Below are 21091 nucleotides of genomic sequence, written 5' to 3' on the forward strand. Positions count from 1 at the left end.
CACTGTTGCATAGTTTCAGTTTTGTAGGATGAAGACAGTTCTGGAGATGGATGGTGGTGGTGATGGTTGTACAACAATGTAAAAGGTCAAGAGATAATACAATCTTAAGACTAAGAAGGAACGTAAAGATCCTCTATGACCTACCACTTTACACATATGACACTGGAGGATCTCCCACGTTGTCACAAAAAGGGCTGGATGCAGAAACCCATCCAAACCTCCATGTCTATTACTCTCCAAATCAGTTAAACAGATAGAACATATTCTCCAACAGGCTGGTATCATTGGATCAACAACCATCCGAGGTCAAATGTCTCTGACAGTCTTGTTGCCCTTTTAGGCCCCCACCAATGGTTCACCAACACAATTATGAAAAAACATGAAGACATCAAAATGACCTCTCTATGGCAGGCCTGACTTACCAACTCAAGCTAGTTAAGGATCGGACAATAAAATGTGCTTGACAAAGGAAGGTGGAACAGTCCTAGAAACGTGTGCAGGACAGGGCAGTCAGCACCCACACGCCCTCTGAAACCAGGTTTCCTTGCAGTTCATCAATACCGCACAGTGCACTGTAAAATGCACTTTTAAATTCCAGAAATAAAAGTCACATGCTACAGCTTTCTGGAAGCTGATCTATGGAATCAAGTTTAGTGTCTCTGGTTTAAGAAAAATGTCAACCCATATTCCATGTGATTTTTTTATCACAATTACTGATTGTATTCGTGAGTCCTGGTCTTTCAACACAAATTCCCTACGTTATAATGCTTTGAGTCTCTCTGCTAAAAAAGACACAAAACTCGATTTAAAGTCACACCTAACAATAGCAACAACTCCCTGGTTTCAAGGTCTTTTGATGAAGAGTCACTTGTGTAGAATAAACACAGGACCTATGTTCTAACAGGTCAGCCCTTGACACAAAAGTGTATTGAACCTGAGGATGAGCTGAGACCCTACAACGAGTACCAGTTAAAACAAGGGATCTGGGTTAAACAGGAACTTTCCTGGAACTAAGCCCGAGCATACAGCGTCTCTTGTAACACTGTTTCTATGGAGAAAACGTGATGCAGTGAAGACATGCAGAGGGATCCGCCCTTTCCCCACCCCCACAATTACCAGAGAGGGAGACAGGACCAAAGTTTGTGGCAGGATGAACAAGTCAGCAGACTCGTGAGGGGAGCAAAAGGTGTGCCCATTAGCCAAGCTGGTGAAGTGTGTAATTCTTTTAGTAGGACAGCCAAGAGGAATGGTACAAACGAGAGAATCTGCTATTTAAGTTCCCCGACTATGCCATCAAAGCCCTCACAGAGGACGGTCCACTGACTTCAGAGGACAGGAACAGGCAGTCGACAGTGACGGAAGGGCGAGCTCTCAGTTAAGAGGCTGATCATTACTGTTCTCTACTTCTGAAACTTACAATGTACCATGAAGCACTGTGCTTAAAAATGCACACTATTTGCCCTGGCCGGGTAGCTCACTTGGTTAGAGCACCATCCTGATGCACCAAGGTTGCAGACTCGTTCCTGGGTCAGGGCACATACAAGAAAGAACCAACCAGTGAGTGCAGAAATAAGTGGAACAACAAATCAAAGGTTCTCTCTTTCTCATTAATATCAATAAATAAAATAAAACATTTTTAAAAAGACTATCCAAAATTTAACAATCAGATTTGAGAAAAGCATGCAAGGTGGCTATAGCAAAGATTACTGACCCCCAAGCCAACAATCTTCAGTTAAAGACTGACTAACCAAAATAAAAACACAATGACAAAAAAAGATCAGTCTCTCAAAATTAATGTGTGGCCATACCAGTAAGGATTTGAACCACAGAAACAAAATGAGGCCGTGGCCCCTTCCAGGGCACCTGCCTACACACACACACAAGACTTGGCCAGGAAAAGAGTACATCAGGGCCCAACACGAGCCAAGGCCCCACAGGAAGAGGGAGGCAGCAAGGAGCGACTGATGACTAAGAAACGAACATGTTCATGCAACAAACACAAGCTCCTGCCACAGGACCAGAGAGACAACAGGCTGATGAATTACTAATCACTCTCCCAACTCCCAATAATAACCTGATTTATATAATCAATCACTTTATTTTATTGTAAAAAAAAAAGTCATTTTATTAAAGGTCATAAAAACCTTCCAATATTCTATCACTGAAAACTTTAAAAGAAAAAATGAAATAAAATGAAACAAGTGAAAATACATCTTCTGTTTTCTGACTTGGGACCTCTGGGAAGGCCCAGGGCTCCCTGGCTCTGGGGTATTTTCCTGCACTTGTCTTTTAACCGCATCATGTTCACACTAACAGTGCCAGTGACACGTGGTGCTGAGCACTTCTGCCACCACAGCTCTGCTCCGCTCAGCATCTCCCTGGTCACAGATCACCCCCTTTCTCAGGCTGGGGAGATTATTTTCATAAATTATACAAGTCATAGTGGCCCTGGCCACTATGGATAGAGCATCACAGTGGATAGAGCATCAGCCCATCATATGGCCATCCAGGCTTGATTCTCAGTCAGGGCACATGTGAGAAGGGACCAATCTGCTTCTCCTCTCCTCCCTCTCCCCCTTCTCTCCCTTCTGCAGCCAGTGGCTCAACTGGGTTGAGTGTCAGCCCCAGGCACTGAGGATAGCTAGGTTGTTTTGAGCATTAGCCCTAGATGGGGTTTGCTGGGTGGATCCCGATCACGGCGCATGTGAAAGTCTATCTCCCCCTCCTTTCACTTTATATATATATAAAAAAAGCCATAGAATAAATGCACACAAATGGGCCTGGAACACTGCACACCAAACTACAAATAGTGGCTGCCTCAAAGCTGGAAAGGAAAAATGGGAATGGGAGAAAAGAAAAGAGAACTGTCACCTTTTCTAACTCCTATACCTCCGGATCATTTGAATTTTTCCACATAAATAAAAAACGTGTATTACTGTTGTAGTAAACAATATAAAATTTTAATTAAAATCAGTATTAAAAAATACATGTTTATTTCAAAATTCTAAACATCTGACTAAACATAAAATTTATTAAGAAGAAAACAAAATTTCCCACCTAAACACACTTTTTAAAAGGAACCTCTGTGACTGCTAACCTGTCCCGAGCCTCCACTCCAGGGAAGGAGAAGGCCTGTTTTCTCATGTTCATGACCCTAGCTGTTCTGACACTAATGTTTCCCAATCTGAGAGAGCTGAAACAAAGGATGCATCACTTATTTTTCTTTGTGCATTTTTCACTTGTGAGGCTGCCCATATTTTAAGATGTTTACTAATCATTTGTTTTCTTGAACGAATTGCCTGTTCCTCCTTTTCTGTGTGTCACTCCTTCGTTTCTGTTTTTACAGACCTTTTTCCATATGAGGCATCTCAGCCCTGTGCACTGCAAGTATTTTCCCTTGCAACCTGTTTTTTCAGGCATGAGTTCGTTTGCCATATAGAAGACTGAACTTTGAGTATCAAATGCACAGGTCTTTTCCTTATGGCTCTGGGCTTCAAAGGGACTTCTCTATTCTACAATTATAAAAATATTCACCCAGGTTTTCTCGGGGAGATTATTTTTTTAAAACAAGAGTTCTCCCAGCAGTATTTATGGAATAATCCAGCATATTTAAAATAACCCCTCTCATTTTTAAATGCAGTGGTCTTCCTGGGCTCAATTCCCACACATGCATAGGTCTTCTTCTGCAGCTCATTCTGTCTGATAGGCTAGGATCTAGCTTTGAGATCCAATAGGTTCAGAGCTGGTTAATGTCACCAGGACCTGGGAGGCTTATTTCAGAATGTCATTCTGGAGACTCTTTACAGTACTTCCCTCCTCCCCCAAATACCAGGGTATTAATTTTAACCACAACCCCCTTGCTTGGTTACGGTGCAGGCTAGAGAGCTGCCGCTGAGCCCAGGGCTGAGGTGTTACCATTTCCACTTCTGCTCCTCTTCCTTCTTCGGCTTCTTTTTCTTGCCATCTGGCTCAGGAACTTTTTTATCTTTATCTTTATTCTTGGGTTTTTTCAATTTACCGTCCTACAAAGAAACACGGTGAGAAAGCACTTAAGAAAGGATAGGTTGCATTTCTACAAGTAGTCTGGGGGTGGGGGCACAGAAGAAAAACTAGAATCACAGAATATTCGAACTAGAAACATTCCTAGGTCCATCTGCTCTACTTGACAGATGAGTCAAAATGTACTAATATTCTTCTCTGGAGTTGTAGTTCCCACAACTCCCTGACAAATTACTCAAGAAAGTAAGTTAAAGCACTCATTAAAGTAAGTTAAAAACACTTATTCTGCAGAGGAGAGCCTGAGAAAGCACGGCTGCCACACAGAGTGAGCTCCCATGTATTAGCCTCACTTATGTTTAAATCTGCTCATCTCTGAGCCTCTTCAAGCACCACCAAATAAGTGTTTGAGGCTTTCTGTCAGATGCTTAATATACAAAGCCACGGAACAGCAGGCAAGTATCTGAAAGGTCCTGAGATGATTACTGCTTGTTAGAGAGGTGTTTATTTATGAGGCTGACCCTTGATGAGCTGTCACAGTGGCACAGAAAAAAGATCACCAAACATTAACAAGTGCAATTCACCAATACAGTAGATAAATCTCAAAACACAGACATCTAGGTAAAAATGTGCTATTCAACAGGTGGGGGTCTCAACTCAAGAGAACTAAAACTCTTGAAGAGTATTTTCCTTTGTTCTAACTACACAAGATAATTTAAGTCTGTATTCACCAAGTTTTCTACGGCTATGGAAGGTCTGAGCTAGTTTAAAATCAATTACAGAATGTCAGCGTGAAAGAGCTTTGCAGACAGTCTGGTTTGACCTTTTCCAGTTACAATCAAGGAAACTCTGAAACAGAGGTTGTATTACTTCCTCAAAGTCACAGCGCTGATATTGACCATGATGAAAGCCCAAGTTTACCAGAAAAACAAAAGAATGTGACTCATGGGAATGACTGGAATAGATAAACATTCCAGGGCGACATGACAGGATGGCAATCAAGATAAACTCAGGATCTTGAAGCAAGTGACTCCTGGGGTAGAAGAAAGAGGGAAGCTACAATACAGTACACATTTAAAAACAGTAGGCATATCCATGTGTAAGCATGTTTGCAAGGAGAAAGGACTAGAGGATCACATTAATTCAGCGAGTGTTTACTATTTAGGCTGGAACACACCACAGGAAAGGGAAATGTTTTCCAGTTAAGACATTCTCTGAATAGCTTCTAAACAGGCATGCAGATGGTCCCATCAGGAAACGACTGGCTACACGGTATGTTTTCAAGCCTGAAAATGGGATAATCAGTCACTGAGAGACTTCGGAACAATTCCCAGAAATGAAACCAGCCACAACCAGCAAGCGAGGTTTAATGACCAATCCTGCCATCTGGGGTCCTTGCCACAATGTGACTGTATTAATTCAGTCTTGCAGCCTGAAATTTTTTCTCCCTCTGTAGAGAGACGGGTTGCTAAATACAACAATAAAAGGTAGGGGGTGGGGGTGGGGTCAAGAGTTCTTTTTCCCAAATGTCCTAACAGCTATGATTAACCTCTTTGACGACGATGCTCCAGAAAAAGTACTGTAAATAAATGCAACATAAGCACAGAGGCAATACAGAAAGGACGAAGAGCTAAGTTTTACATTTCTATATTGACTAGTCTAATAAAAGTAAGAGTGACTGCCCTGGCCAGGTAGCTCAGTTGGTTATAGCATCATCTGGATACACCAAGGTTGTGGGTTCGGTCCCCAGTCAGGGTACATAGCAGAATCAACCAATGACTGCACAACTAAATGGAACAACAAATCGATGTTTCTCTCTTCTCTCAATCATTAAATTAACACAATAACAACAACAACAACAACAAAAAACCAGAGTAACTGATTACCATCACTACTCAACACTTCATTCTCCATTTCTTGAGTTGGCTGGCTCTCTCATATACTTGAACTCTGCCAAGAACAGACTAATAGAAAAATTACAATGCCCTAAACTAGGAACCAATCATTTCTCTGTGTCTCACCTACTCATTAATAGTCTAATATGATTGCATCACTAATGCTTCTCCCTCCTTGCGGGGTTGAAGGATCAGCCAAGCCCCCAGAAGGGAGGCTACATGCAACTACTGGGCTGGCTGTGGAATCACAATGGTGGGCTCAAACCCTGGCTTTACAGCTGTTTGACCTCAAGCAATCACTCTGCACGTTATTTCTGCATCTGTAAAAGTGGAGTTGACCGTAGCAGCATCTGTCTCTAAGGGTTGTTCTAAGGAGTAAATGAAATGAGATAGTGTTAAGAATAGTGCCTGGCACATAGTAAGCATCTGTTACATTTAATTTTAATTATTGCTATTATTCTTATTGCTATGATAGATTATACTCTTAAAACTCACTGCCCTGCCTGACCAGGCGGTGGCGCAGTGGATAGAGCGTTGGACTGGGATGTGAAAGGACCCAGGTTCGAGACCCCGAGGTTGCCAGCTTGAGTGCAGGCTCATCTGGCTTGAGCAAAAAAGCAGCTCACCAGCTTGGACCCAGGGTCGCTGGCTCCAGCAAGGGGTCATTCGGTCTGCTGAAGGCCCGCAGTCAAGGCACATATGAGAAAGCAATCAATGAACAACTAAGAAGTCGCAACACGCAACGAAAAACTAATGATTGATGCTTCTCATCTGTCTCCATTCCTGTCTGTCTGTCCCTGTCTATCCTTCTGACTCTCTCTCTGTCTCTGTAAAAATAAATAAATAAATAAATAAATAAAACAAAACAAAACCTCACTGCCCCTATCTTTTTTTAAAGAGAGGGAGAGGATGAAAGGGAGATGAGAAGCATCAATTCATAGTGTGGCTCCTAAGTTGTTCATTGATTGTTTTCATATGTGCCTTGACCAGAGGGCTCCAGCTGAGCCAGTGACCTCCTTGCTCAAGCCAGCGACCTCGGAGTAAACTGGATGAGTCCACACTAAGAGCGGGCAACCTCGGGGGTTCAAACCTGGGTCCTCGGTGTCCCAGGCCAATGCATTATCCACTGCGCCACCACCAGTCTGCACTGTCCCTCATTATCTGTCCTGGTAATATTTCAAGCTATTGTCTTTCTGCATGTGAACCCATTTTTCCCACAGTGGCTAACCTCAAATGCAGCATAAGAGTTAAAACTGACTCAACTCCTTCTTCTCATAGAAGAGTGCAGGATTAAGACACTTATGAATTTCTGCATGTTTTACTTGAATCACTTGCTAATAGCCCTTTAGTATAAGAAATAAATGTCAAAAGGAGGAACCATATATTGTATGTTAAATATATCACAAACATCAAACAGCACCGTAGGAAAGTACTGAGCTGAGATTCTTAAGGAAGGGCTATAGGCCAGGAGAAGGAGGGAGGAAGGGCACGTGTTCCTGGCACAGGGAACAGAACAGTGTGCACAAAAGAACCACAGGTCAGTGTGGCTGGAACAAAGCAAAATAGGGAAGAGGCACAAGATGAAGAGAGGACAAGACGCAGGGGCCTGCCTGGGCGGCGCTGTGGTCAAGAGCCTGGAGTTCATCCTGTGTCCAAGTGGCACCCATTAAAGGACATAAAACAAGAATAGTGACCCAAAGGGAGGATGAGCAAGCTTCGTGAGATACGAGATGGCACTAAAAACAGTCTTAGGGAAAACCCTTCCACACTGCAAGGGCAATATGATTTCTTGTTTACACCTCCTCGATATGTATGAAGAGGGTGGAGGTTTTTTGAAGAGCACCAGCTGGCAGCACAGCTAAGGGTGACGCCCAAGAAGGCTAGGAGAGATCTTCACACTAACAGTGCCACCGTACTGCACATGTGAAGCGCTTTTTCCTTGACAGCAGACTGATTAAATACCTAAAAGCCATATGCCTTCAAAAGTTGTTTTATGGACAACTCCCTACTCCAAACTCAAGCCCCAAAGGGCCTAAGTCTCTTTACTAACCTCTTCTTCCTCTAGTTTTCGTTTCTTCTCTTTCTTGATATCTTCTGTTTTAATTTTCTTAGGTTTATAATCAGCACTAGAAAGGGGAACATGAAGATGCCGTTAACACAACTGTGACTCCATAGTTCCCACCAATAGGCTCAGGACCACCTAACTCCTCCTGGAGCTTTCCCAGGTAGGTGTGGTTGCTATTATTCTAGGCGGAGCACTCTAGTCAAGAATGGGAACAGAGAAAGAAGGCCAGACCAAGCTCCATGTTATAGCCCTAAATAGAACAAAACAAACCACTTTGTACTAGACGCCGGTCTGGGAGGGAAGTGGAACGGAGGGCTTTATACATGAGTGACACCCCTAGAAGATGAAAATCTGGAGACAATGGCTGCCACAAAGTAAGGACTGGCTCGCAAGGGGCGGGAAGAGATTCTGCATGAATTCTGAGTGGACACAAATGAGTTCACTGACCATTTCCTCCTCCCTCCCCACCCACCACTTTCTACCATAAATCCTCGGTAGATTCCTAGAACATAGTTAGCTATTCAGGATTGAAAATAATGAACAGAATTTAACCTTGCTGATTGAATAAGAGAAAGAGGTGCATATAAGCCTCAAATAACTGTTTTAATTAAGAGCAATTTTATTACTTCTTCTATACACTGAAACTTCACTCAGAATATACTGACAGGAACAGATCCTATTCTATGAGAGACTGCTCTAACAGTAAAAACTGATCTGTGATGAAGGACGATCAACTTAAAGTAACTTAAATAACAAATATTCGTCATGAATTCTGTTTCGTTTGAAATTCCTACACTGTGCACTGCCTTTTCAATAAGTGGAAATATAGAGTCTCTGTTTAAGCCTCAGGCACACTGCTTATTTGTTTAGCAAACCCCACTTCTCACGATTCAAAGAGAAATCAGTCACCCTGTCCATTAATCCCAAAATCCAGACGAGTAAAAGTCAATTAATGCAGTTTTCCAGTATGCAGAAACATGCATCACGTTTCTCTAAACAACTCCTCTTTTCAAAAACCAAAGTACTAATAAGAAATACTCACTCATCCTCATCACGAGGCCTCTTTAATGGCTTTATATCCTCTTTAGGAGGAGCGAAATAGCCATCATCTTCAGGTTCATCTTTAATTCGTGGTGGACTAAACAGAAAAACGTTGTTAATGAGTTGGAACATCTACATTAAGTAATCTAAAGTCGGGATAAATTATCTGAGAAGCAGCTAAGGACGAGGACATTCATTTGCACATATTATGAATGTTTCCCATGAGCACCTTTTCTCACTTAATTCATACTTTGACCCTGTGAGGTAGACAGTACTGTATCCATTTTACAGAGGAACAGGGAAATCAAGGTCTGAGATCCTTATTCTAAGTAGTCTTTCCCACTATATCTTAGCTGCCTTTGCCAGCATGACCCAAACCCCAACAGGAGCAAACTGAAACTGAATTGTTTCCTTACTTCCAGTGAGGGATATATTATATGTATCTGACTCCAGAAATGATCCAAACTGATTATTCTAGTGCTCCAAAAGTGAAACTACAGTTTTTACAAGGAAAAGAGTGAAAATTTATTTCCCAAACTTGGTGCCTTAGGTCTAAGGATACAACCTTAGTTACACAGGAAACTAACTACGCTGACATTGCAACAGAAAGGCCCGTGCTAAATGAGAGCCCAGGACAAATGCAATTCCTTCAAATTTGGTCATTGTTCAATGTCCTCCGTAGGCCCATTTACTTGATACACAGTAATCTTTATTGAGACATTCTCTTCTGCATATAGAAAGATAATTGTGTTAGGCAACCACCTTGAACCAAAAGGGGAAGGAAGAAGTGAGAAAACCATGGGACCAGAATTACGCAGCCTTGGGAGGGTCCCTGGCCTGGCGCACCTCATCAGAGCCTCACTGCTTATAGCCAGAGCACAGACAGAGCTAACTCAGCACGGGGAATGGGCCGGGTGAGAAGCTTCCGTCTCTAAGAGACCAAAGGGGTAAGGAAGCTCAGACTCAGCTGCAAAGGAAGTCAGGACATTCACAGGGTTTTATGAGGGGACACGCCACCCCCACCCCACCCTCTCAAGCATGCTGGATCCCCTTGCTTGCAACAGAATTTGAATGTTTTAAAGACATTAGCTTTCCTTCCTTATTTCTACACACTCCCCAAATGCCAGCGTCTAAAGCTGTTTCCCTCACCATGAAAATGACTCACCTAGACCCGAGGGCCCCAAATCTCCCAAGCTCTGCCCCAGGAAGAAATGCTGCCATCCACCCACCCAGTGCATGCTGGGTCCTAGTATTGCCCCAGGTGAAGTTAAAAACACAGGGGAAACTTAGTAGGCCTGAAGAAGTTCTAAAGCAATTGATCAGAAAAATGAGCTCCATCCAGTGAAAGATCTGGGTTCTCTGCAGACATACTTGTAAGCTAAGAAGCAGTCCGTCGAGTGAATGGAGACCACTGCCTCTAAGGGTGGGGCTGCAGATCTTCTAACCCAACAGTCTGACACCGAACCCAGGACTACACCAAGTCCAAAGAGTCTCTCAATTTCTAAGTATTTATTAGTTTAATAAAAATCCCAGGCCGTTGGTCTCTTGGCAGAAAAGAGCCTCCCTGTGTTCAGTCACTTGATCTACGAAATCAGAACGTCTAGGGTAGCTTACAGGGAGTTTTATTATTCGGCATTCCTACAACAGTTACAAAATGTGCCAGTAGAGGGCTCCTGCTTCTCCTGGTCTTAGGGACCTGGAGGACATGGCACAGTTTTCAAAACTGTTCCCAAATGAAACTGAAAGTTCAAAGTTTCAAGGCAGCAAAACTCTCAAAACACTTTGCCTTGTCAATAATGCCAACACATACGACAACAACTCAGAAATCCATTCTGTCACTCGGTGGAGGCAAGTGAGAACATGTGACCATAAACCTCTAGTTTTTTGAAACCAGAGGGCTCCCTCAGGCTGAGTTTAAAAGTTGAGGCTGATGAGGAAAACAATTCTAACAGCAAAAATAGCACAGGGAAGTGACCGCTAGACTGTGTGTCTTTTCTTTTCCTTTCCTTTCAGAAAACAGATACATGTTTCTACTCCAATCTACACCCATCCCTAAAATGTAGGTCAAGCAGGAGTCTACATATGAGTCTAAGAATATTACTAACACTTACTGCTGACTGAGGACGGAGTTTCTTTCTGGGGTGGTGACAATGTCCTGAATCACATAGTGCAGCAGTGGGGAGGATGCACACCTTGTGACTACATGAAACCCAACTGTACACTTTAACGGGGTGAATTTTATGGTATGTAAATTATATCTCAATGTTTAAATTTTTTTCCTGTCGACCTTCTCCACTCAGTTAACCTCTGTTGAACGTGCTGTCCGTCCCACTGCGAGGCACTCTAGAAATGCTCAGGTTGCTAGACCAAGCCTTCCCAGGCCAGCTTCCCTGCGAAGAGGGGCGGCCGGGTCACAGGTGCAGCTGCCCGCTGGCACCACAGAGAGAAGCAGAGGACCTTACCTTGAGAAGCCATTTTCCTTCTCCTTCTTTATCTTTGCGTCCCCAGAGGCTCTAACCTGAAAGGTCAAACGGCAGCGACTGATGAGCACCTTGAACGGACTACCCCTGAGGAAGCCTCTCTTCTCTGAGCCCCAGCTCCTGGGCTCTGGGTCACAGGCCAGCTCTTCCTGCCACCTTTTCCCCATGCTTCAGGATGAACTGTCCAAGTCACTGAGAAAAGTTTCCCTTCCAAAGGGCAGCTTTTGCCATTAAATTAAGGCAGGTCCCCTCCCTCAGGAAGTACCCTCCACCTCCCAAGGATCTGCCCTTGGCAGTGCAGAGGAGAAATAAAAACAAAACAAAAAGAAAGCACCTCTTTCCTGCCTTTTCTGATTTGGGAAAGTGTGGCCACATTCCCCTCCCTGGACTTCCCGGACACTCTAGGTATTTCAACCATCTACACACATGCTCTCTCTCCCTCCCTCCCTCCCTCCCTCCCGCTGTACACAGAGCGTCTCTGGAAGAATACAAAAGACGCAGTGGCAGTGGCTGGCCTCTGGAATGGGAAAGATGGAGGCCAGGGAGCCACGGACAAAAGAGAGATGTATTTTTCCCGTACTCCCTATTCCATATTGTCTGAATTCACCAAGTTCAAATGTTACTTTTTCAAAACCTAGATTAAAACGACTTTTTAAAACTCTGTGCACAGCACTTCATTTGCAGCTAGAAGAACCCAGCCACTGTGAGGAGGCCATACTGGCTATGCTGGAAGGACACCAGGAGAGGCACCAGCATTACCAAATCGCCACTCAAGAACCTTCACCCAACAGAGGACCAACACAGCATGAAGCCCCCGAAACAGGAATAATTTCCCCCATGAAACAGACATTTCCAGATAGCCTACATCTTCAGGTTACTCATTTGCCATATAAATTAATGACAGGAACAGATATGATAATGTAAACGCGGTGGCAAAGAGCTCTGGTTTTCACAGTTTAAGACTCCGGTTGGCTCTAGTGTCCTGACAGACCTTTTCACCCGAAGGCCACACAGGTCCTCCTGTGCAATGACAACCCTCCCAGCACCTGTGTTAAAAGGTCAGTAGAATGAAAGGTGCGGCCCACACCTCTCCCCTCCCTGTGGAGAGCTCGGTACCTTTTCCTCCTTGCGTTTTTCCTTGTCTCTGTCTTTATGTTTATCTTTATGTTTTTCTGAACTTCCATCTTTGTGTTTGTTTTTTTCTTTCTCTTTGTGTTTCTTTTCAGAATCTTTATGTTCACTGTGAAAAGTAAGACACAAAGGGTTAGGCCAGAATAGGGACCACAAGGGTTCATTTCACAAGATCAACTCATAAGATTACCTAAGATAACATGAACCATGGAAAGTTACAATGCTTTAAATAAACAATCCTGACAGAAGGTTCAAGTAGAGGCTTCTGTCTACACACTTCACCTTGTTTAAGTTTTAATTTTTTTCAAGGGAGTAAAGGAACCAAAAAGAGAACACAGTCATTCCTAACAAACCAGGACTTTTTTTTTTTTAAGTGGATAAGAATACACAGCAAGCTCTATTGTCCCTCTACAACATTCTACTGGCAAAAAACTAAAATGAAACTTCAACTTACTGTTCACATCTGATGTGCAGGGTGAAGACAATTCACTGAAAACACACTTGGTAGTTCTGGGCCGGACCTGAGAAGCATCTTACCCATAGCCAAGCCAGGGCTTTGTGCTGTGAGCAACCCAACACAGTCCTGTTTCCTGCTAGTCTTGACTAAGAAGGGTTAGCTACAACTAAGACAGGGTTTATAGAGCCTTCCTGGTCCTTTCCTCACAACAAGAAAAGACCTATCTAAAAGCAAGGGCATGTTCCATGCTAAACATTTAAAATTTTTAAAGCTTAGCTTTTAAAAGGGTTTGTGGACACACTGGTAGCACTGTAGAAAGGCATTACGCTTCTGGAAACAAAGTATGACATTACAAAGCAAGAGAATTTACAATGCTCACATCTGAGATCTGGCTCCTGGAAATTTCTCTTTGGGAAATAACATCACACAAAGATGTTTAATTTAAAGGTTCCCATAACAAGAATCAAACAAAAACAAACCAACCACCAAAAACTAGAGATGACCTTAGTGAGTAAGGAAAGGAAGAAACCGTGATATATCAAGTGTTATAAATTGGGGGAAAGTCCATCCCAGATGCAAAAACAGCTGACAGGAGCTCCAGTGACAGGGACAGTCAGGCCTATGGGCAGCATCGGCTCTTACCTTTCCCACCATACACTGCATGTCTCATCTGTCACATTTAACACCTTCAGCCCAGGAAAAAAAAAAAAAGATTTTACCAGCAATGAGCACATTAGCCTTTGTCCATCCCATGAAGTGTGTCCTAAGGAGATTTGGCCAGCATACTTGGCTACAACGAAGGCCCAAAAAGATAAATGTGAGCAACCGATTAGGTGAGAGCCACAGAACTTGGATGAAGACAGCACTGCTGACACATACCTCTCCGTACTCAAAAGGAGCCCCAGTGGTACCGAGGTTTGGGGAATAAGCAGGTTAGGGAAGATCCAGGAACTGTCTGGAAAAAACAAGGTCTGCTTCCCTTGTTTACATTCTCCACTCTCATTAGGGTATTTAGAGGAACCACACACACACTGAAATAACAAGTCTCTACATGAGCACACTTTTCTTTTGAATTCCTGAGGACAAAGAATAGCCCCACGTGCTAGCAGGCACAGAGTGACCAAGTTTTCCCACCACACTTTTTATTCTCAGCATCATTATGATGTCATTCTCCATGCGATGTTTTCCCCTAATTGTTCTTTGCCAAAATGCAATGTTTGAATCAAAAAATTAATTCTTTACCTTACAAAAATAACTCAATTACATAACACTGCAGCTTTAGAATTATGGGTGAAACAACAAAGTTGCCAAGATTGCAACTGATCCTTCAGGAGTTTACACATGGTTTTGATATTACCAGCAAAATGTAGGGTAATATCACTATTCCATTAAACAAGCTTTGTTGTTCTAGTTGTTTCCTTTAACATTAAATATAAGAAATATTAATGGTTGTCCTGGCTGGGTAGCTCACTTGGTTAAGAGTGGCATCCCTATAGGCCACATTTAAAGGTTCAATCCCCAGTCAGGACACATAGAAGACTCAACCAATGAACTGAATGCATAAGTAAGTGGAACAACAAATTGACATTTCTTTTTCATTCTCTCCCTTTCTTTCATCAGTAAATAAAATTTTAAAAAAATATTACTGGTCATCTATACAAGTTTTTGCCTAAAAGCAAAAAATATGGAACTATTATATCCATAATGTTGATGGATAAATGTGCCTCCCCCTCCAAAGTAATTCTGAAAATTCTAAGCAAGCAGTGTGCTAGGTGTTTTCACATGCATTGTTTCACTCGATCCTTACAGCACTCCAGGGAGGTCATGTTATATCCCCTTAGACTGATTTAGAAACAGAGGAACCAGTCTTATTCAAAGTTATGTGTCAGAGAGAAGCAAAGGTAAGAGACTGCATTTCTGTCTCCAAGTTCAGAGCATTTCCCACTAAATCAGTACCATTACATTTCCATGAAATTGATTACCTACCACTTAAGGTAGACTAAAGTTAGAGTTGAATGCATGGGCCAATCTGAGATTTGATCTTAAGATCAAAACTTTATTTTACCATCAAGTAGAAACTTTGTAGAATAGAGATCTTGGATAACTGAAACGATTAAACCTTTGGGATAGCTGCTTCTTGTTTTGTCTTCCCACAAAACTGTAAATGGCTGGTTCAGGAATCTAAGTTTCGAAACACTACCCTCCTTCATGGTTGACCCCCCCCCCCATCTCTTTCTCAATGAAAGCAATTCTTAGAACATTAGTCTACTTCACACAAAACTGGCTCTCTGGCCTCTGGCGGTCATGGCACCAGCAGTCTGTGAGCGCACACACCGCCCTCCAGTTTTCAGCTTTGCTGTTCACTATCACACCGAACAGAGATAAGGAAAAAGGAGTCAACAAATAACAAGGCAATGAGACAGTACCTAGGCCACTCCAGGCAAGTAGGAAAAAAGTCAGAGATACTTCCTCCGCCTGCTAACCAAAGGGAACACTATTCAGGACATCCAAAGTTCCTGCTAGAGAAGTAACCCCTGTGTTTCACCAGAATGAGATGAAACTATCAACTTGACTTTCCAGAGGCAACTCACTCTCCCGACTTTTCGATGTAGAAGAGCAGGTTTGGATTTTTATATTAAGTGAGCTCAGATGATTCAGGGTTAAGGACATCTTTTTGGCACACAGGCATTCCACTGAAGACTGTTAGGAATTCGAGTTTGTGGAACCCTGTTAGGCCTCTGAACACAATGCTAACGTTACAGCTACTTGTCAGGTGCTGTTCTGTCCCTGCCTCCAGAAATGGAGAACAGAGAGGCCTTGAGTCCCACCCCTTATCCATAACCCTTACACGGGCAGGAGTGCCGGCAAAGGGCAAGCTCTGGTGCCAGTCCTAGGAATCTACCTAAGTAGCAAATGCACCTGGGGGCCAGAGTCCAGTGACCCAGAAGCCTACAGGAGGCTGGGCCATGGGAGTCAGACGCAGGATTCAGCCAGTGGTAGAACATGGAGCAACCTGGGATCAGTTAGGCTGACTCACCATCATTCAGGATTTCCTATAGTTTACTTCTTTCTCCAAAATGTTTAAAAACTCGTTTGGCTTTTATAGTGGCTTAAAAAGTAGCACCTTTACCACTGATAAGATGATGGATTCTGACCGTGCAGAAGAGGAATTCATGTGTTGATTGCATGCTGCCCTTCTCTTTATACTGATACTTTTTTCATACACAATGTAAAAGTCACAAAAAGTTCTTTAAATACCACTGAAGACTACAAATACTGGCCAGTTCAGAGGCTATAGAACAGATGATTGAGATACTGAAGAAACTTCAGTGGGGTTAAGTAAGAAAAATAAACTGGAAGAAAGGCTTAAAACTGATCCCAGTATGAAACAAAAAGATCTGAAAAACAAATGCATTTTAAGAATGAGTTTAGTCTGGGACACACAGCATTCCAGAACCTCCGTAATGGTCACACTTTGGGATGAAATAGGGATTTCACCATCAGCCACTCTGAGAGAGAAAATACTCAATTCATGGCTATGCCCACATGCTGACTCCTTGGACTCAGGGCTCACATCTGTCTGGGGGTAAGACCCACCATCCCAGCAGAGCCTGGACAAGCAGAAGTCAGTGCCGAAGAGAACAAATGGAAAGAGTCTGAGCCACCTCTCCAGAGTGTTCATGACTGTTTTATGCTTCAATTAGCTAAATTCCACTAAGAAAAAAAGTACAAAAGTAACCTACACTATTTTTAAAGTGATGATGGTGAAACCAGTGGTCTGTGACCCTTTCTGGAGCTAAACAGACAAGTTTGACCAGGGTTCCTCTAAGGCACTCGGGCAGAAAGGTGGACGAAGGAAGACGCCAGGAGGGAAAAACATTTCCCTTCTGTTCCAGGATGGCATTTGCGGCCTCTTTAGAAAACAAAACAAAGTCCGTGTCTGATATTCTGGGAAGCTAGGATATTGGCTATGGGAAACCATTTAAATCTGTTAAAGAAACAAACAAAAAAAACAATCTGTCCTCTATTACCAATAAAAGTATTTAACGGATACCTGAATACCACTAAGTGCCTGGCACTCTTCTAAGCAATTTAATCCCCATAACAAAAATGAGATAAGTTCTAGCATCTCCATTTTACAGCTGTGGAAACCAAGACATGGTAGGTAAGGTTAAGTAACTCACCCGAGGAGACACATCTGATGAGAGATAAGTAGGACTTAGACTAGGGCAGTTGGGCTCCAGAGTGGGTCCCTTTGGTACCATACTTCCCAAACAAAGCAAAAAAGGAGAACTGCTGGGGGCAGGAGGAGCCTCTTTACCTTCTGAGAACAGGACTGAGTCACTAATGGCTAAGGGCAGGAATGTATCCCAGCAACCTGGCCACTCCTCAGGGCAGCAGATCCGCCCCGCAGGTTCCAGGGGATTGATTCCTAGACAGCTTCTAAGCAGTGGAAGGAGGAAACCCACAGCCCCTCAAGGAAAGCAGACAAGTAAAGCTTAAATGTTTGCTAAATAAAAAGTCTAGGTAAACTCAAAAGGTGCCTCTGGGAAAAGAACACAGCAGCAGTTTCTGAAAAACTAAGAAATAAAGATTTCTTAATGCTTATCACTTAATGCTCAAAATCACAAGAATTATTCCTCTGAGTTGAATGGAATCTCAGAAATTATTTAGTCCTTTGTTTGCAGGCCAGAGAGGAAAAAGGATGTGCCCAAAGCCAATGCATATTCTGAACTCCCATTCCTCCCCTATCCCTACTACCCTTATCTCTATTAATAGGGTAAGCAGCCACCCACTTATCTACACTAGGAGCCCTTCTTCTTAGACCCCTCATGCCATCATGCCATTTGTGGCTAAATTCCGTATCTCCCTTTCTATGTTCAGTAGCCCTAGCCCTCTTGCTCCCTTCAGAATGAAGTCCCAACTTTTCCTTTTCCATCCCAACTTCTTGAAATAGCTTTTAATCATTTGCCCCAAGTTACTTTTCGACCTCCTTTTCTACTCCCCCTCCTGTGAGTCCAGGCACCCACCCCGCTGGAGCCCCCCCAGAGCACAGCACTTTCCCCATACTGCCAGATTCTGTTTACGCTGCTCTCCTCATCCGAAACGCCCATTTCTAGCCATCACCTTCCTGTCATGATTTTAACCGTCTTCCAACGGCTAGCTCAAATGCTGTTTCCACCACGAAATCTCTTAAAAAATGGTTCAGTTCCAGTTCATTATAATAGGGCTAGATAGAATTGAAATGTAAGGCTTCAAATGGGGATATTATCAATATTAAATTAGGCCCAGCTACCAAGATCAACAGCTTCAATTTACCTGAATGATATTAACCAGGCTTTGTGGTAACCATCATCATCATCACCGCCGCCACCACCAACAACAACATTATTACCACCACCATAATCATCACCACCACCATCATCATACTCAATTGTTTAGTATGTTATAACTTCCAGTTGAATTCTCCCCCAACAAACTTGAAAACTTGACCAGGCCAGTCTGCTCTCAATACTTGACCAAAATGGAAAACGAAGCCCAGAAGTCATGGCTTAGATCAGGACCCATGACTAATATCCGTGGGGCCCACAGGTCAGCACAGGACAGAGTGGCCACTCGCACCGTTTCAGAGTGCTCTTCTCGACCTCACAGAGGCTCCCACGGAATGGCGGTGCTGCTCAGCTTCCTCGTTTGTCGACTGTGCAGTTTTCTTCTCCGCCTAGGTTAACTGTCCCTTTCCCCGGCCAGGTCCATACAGGGATGTGCAGAGAAATAAAGGGCTGCAGCAGACAGCTCACAAGAAGGGAGTAAACGCAGCTTTTAACTTTGATTACTTTCAGAAAAATGTTTCCTAATCCGAGACCCAGCTGCTCAATTCCAGTCCATTTCCCTAAGATCCTGCAGTCTCCCAATTCTGATCCAGGCAGGCTCTGGAGCGGAAGGGAGAGTGGAACCCCAGCACCCTGTCCTCGTCTGCTCCCACACTGCCCGCACGGACAGGTGCTGCCAGCGCACTCGTTAAAGCACTGTCCACTGCCTCACAGCAGCGCTCGCCGCCCTCCCCCACTGTCCACAAACTTGTCACTCCGGCCCAAGGGACAGGCTTTACAACTGGCAAGGGATGCACACAGCCAAACACTAATGGGGAATCTTGATTTTCTAAAGGGACTCACCCCCACCCAGCTGCCTGTCATGTTGTTTGCAGAAGAGGTCTAGCAGTAAAGATAACGTGGCTAAGAATGCAAACTTTCAAGGGAAATATCTGGTGAGCTCCTACAAGCCCAGTGATTCCTTAGCAGCTACTAAGAGTATTCCTTCTGTTTTCAGAGGATATACATATATTTTTTATAAGAACCTAAAGTGCTTCATGTTAATGCTAACAGAAAGAAGCAGTGTCAGAAATAAAGAGAAGGAATTCTTTTTATTTGTCTTTGGTATAAACTCTTCCTGTGGTGTTATGGACCTAAGAGAAGATAGTCAGAGATAGGGTTTGCATAGGGTCAGAATTTAATGAGATTAACGCAATTAGTGCCAAGTGAAAGAGGCAGTGCCTCGAATGTTCCGGCATTTTATACCCTGAGCTGCCTGTGGTACGCATACGAGAAAGAGGTGCTTGTGTTTAAACACAGATGGTTTAGCTACACAATTCACCTTCCTCAGGGAGTTTTTTGTTGTTGCTTGGTTGGTTGGTGTTTTGTTTTTTTAACTGGAAGGAATAACAGTGGAAGAAAAACACAAGAGGCCTTAGAGCTCTGATCTCACCCTTACTCTGCTACCCCACTGCCCTGGGACTTGGAGCATGTCACCTCAGTCAGATGCCTATAATCTTTACCACCCTCTCACTTACTCTGCACCTTGAGTGAGAATAAAGGAGAAATCGCAGGAGAAAGATGGGATCCCAGAGGGAGGGTCCACATCCCATTCTCTGAGCAGAAAGCCTAATTTCCAATTCTCTGACACTCTCAGTATGCAGAACATGTTATCAAGCAGAAGAAAGATGCTTCCTGGATTTGGGTCCTTAGTCCATATCTTGCAGAGAAGGAAGGAACATAGGAACATATTACTGTAAGCAAAGTGCTGGAATAAAGTGACGCCTTTTCAAACAGAACATGCTAAATATTAATTATTCTGGGCTTAAGACGTGACTAAACAAGCCTCGAGGTTTCCTTAATCTGCTACAAAAGAAAAAAGGAAGACACCAAAAACTACTTGAAGATTAGAAGTCACTTAAAAAAGGAATACAGTGTACAGGATTTTAATGGGCTATAACCAAGACACTTCCTTTGTTGCAAAGAAGTAGTATGTCAGTAGAGGTCAAACAGGAAGTATTTAATAGTCTGCTTACAACACATCATCTGCTTAAACTGTTCTAAAGTTATTCACATGTGAATTAGAGATTAGGGCTAGATTTAGTCATGTGCAAACAGAAACTCGGGCCAGGTTTTTCCAGTGCCCTCCTGGCAAACAGGCTATTATTTTCTTAAGCATTTTGATTAGAAACGAGTAATAAAAGGCACAAAATTGCAAAGAACAAATTCCTGAATTTGCCTATGCTATAATCTTGGAAAAGTATGCTTCAATGGGTATACAAAATATTTCCCACATTTGTAGAGCAGTTCACACTTAATTTTACACTTATTGATTCCCATGTGTCCCCTCTGAAGCATGTATTTAATATGAGGAAACCGGCAGATGAGAAAGCTGAATTTAAAAAGATGATTTAGCCTAGCCAAGATTACATAAGACCAAGGCAGAAGGACCAGGACACCAAGAGACTTCTCCTAAATAGAGGCCATTGGGCTACTGTGAATAATTCAAGAAATGTTAACACCAAAATCGCATCTTTTCTTTTTAAAAAGGAGATTCTGGTAAAAGGGGCAGGACCAAACTTATGCCCCCAAAGCCTTTGATGCCACTCATTCCCCATCTTTTCTCCCACCAACCCTGTAAATCAGGTTGGGCAAGTACATGTACCAGAGAAAAAGAAATCACTTTTTAAAAGCTTACATTTATAATATGAATCTCT

At 43.0% G+C, this 21091-nt stretch overlaps 1 protein-coding gene across 2 annotated transcripts in view; it reads right to left on the reverse strand.

Moving 5' to 3' along the window:
* The window catches only part of TOP1 (DNA topoisomerase I), an 83443-nt gene that overhangs the window by 28192 nt on the left and 34160 nt on the right, over positions 1-21091 (reverse strand). Inside the window, exons 1-6 of one of the 2 annotated variants that reach the window (XM_066234929.1) lie at positions 17250-17375; positions 12594-12717; positions 11460-11515; positions 8999-9094; positions 7942-8017; positions 3916-4022 (exon numbers count right to left, since the gene is read on the reverse strand). In XM_066234929.1, the coding sequence (XP_066091026.1) occupies positions 3916-4022; positions 7942-8017; positions 8999-9094; positions 11460-11515; positions 12594-12717; positions 17250-17263 (473 nt within the window). In that variant the 5' untranslated portion in view covers positions 17264-17375. Of the gene's footprint in view, positions 1-3915; positions 4023-7941; positions 8018-8998; positions 9095-11459; positions 11516-12593; positions 12718-17249; positions 17376-21091 lie in introns of those variants that run through there. The other variant, XM_066234928.1, reaches the window with a different exon arrangement.

Source organism: Saccopteryx bilineata, chromosome 6 (genome assembly GCF_036850765.1).
Source record: "Saccopteryx bilineata isolate mSacBil1 chromosome 6, mSacBil1_pri_phased_curated, whole genome shotgun sequence".
NCBI classification, from domain to species: domain Eukaryota; kingdom Metazoa; phylum Chordata; class Mammalia; order Chiroptera; family Emballonuridae; genus Saccopteryx; species Saccopteryx bilineata.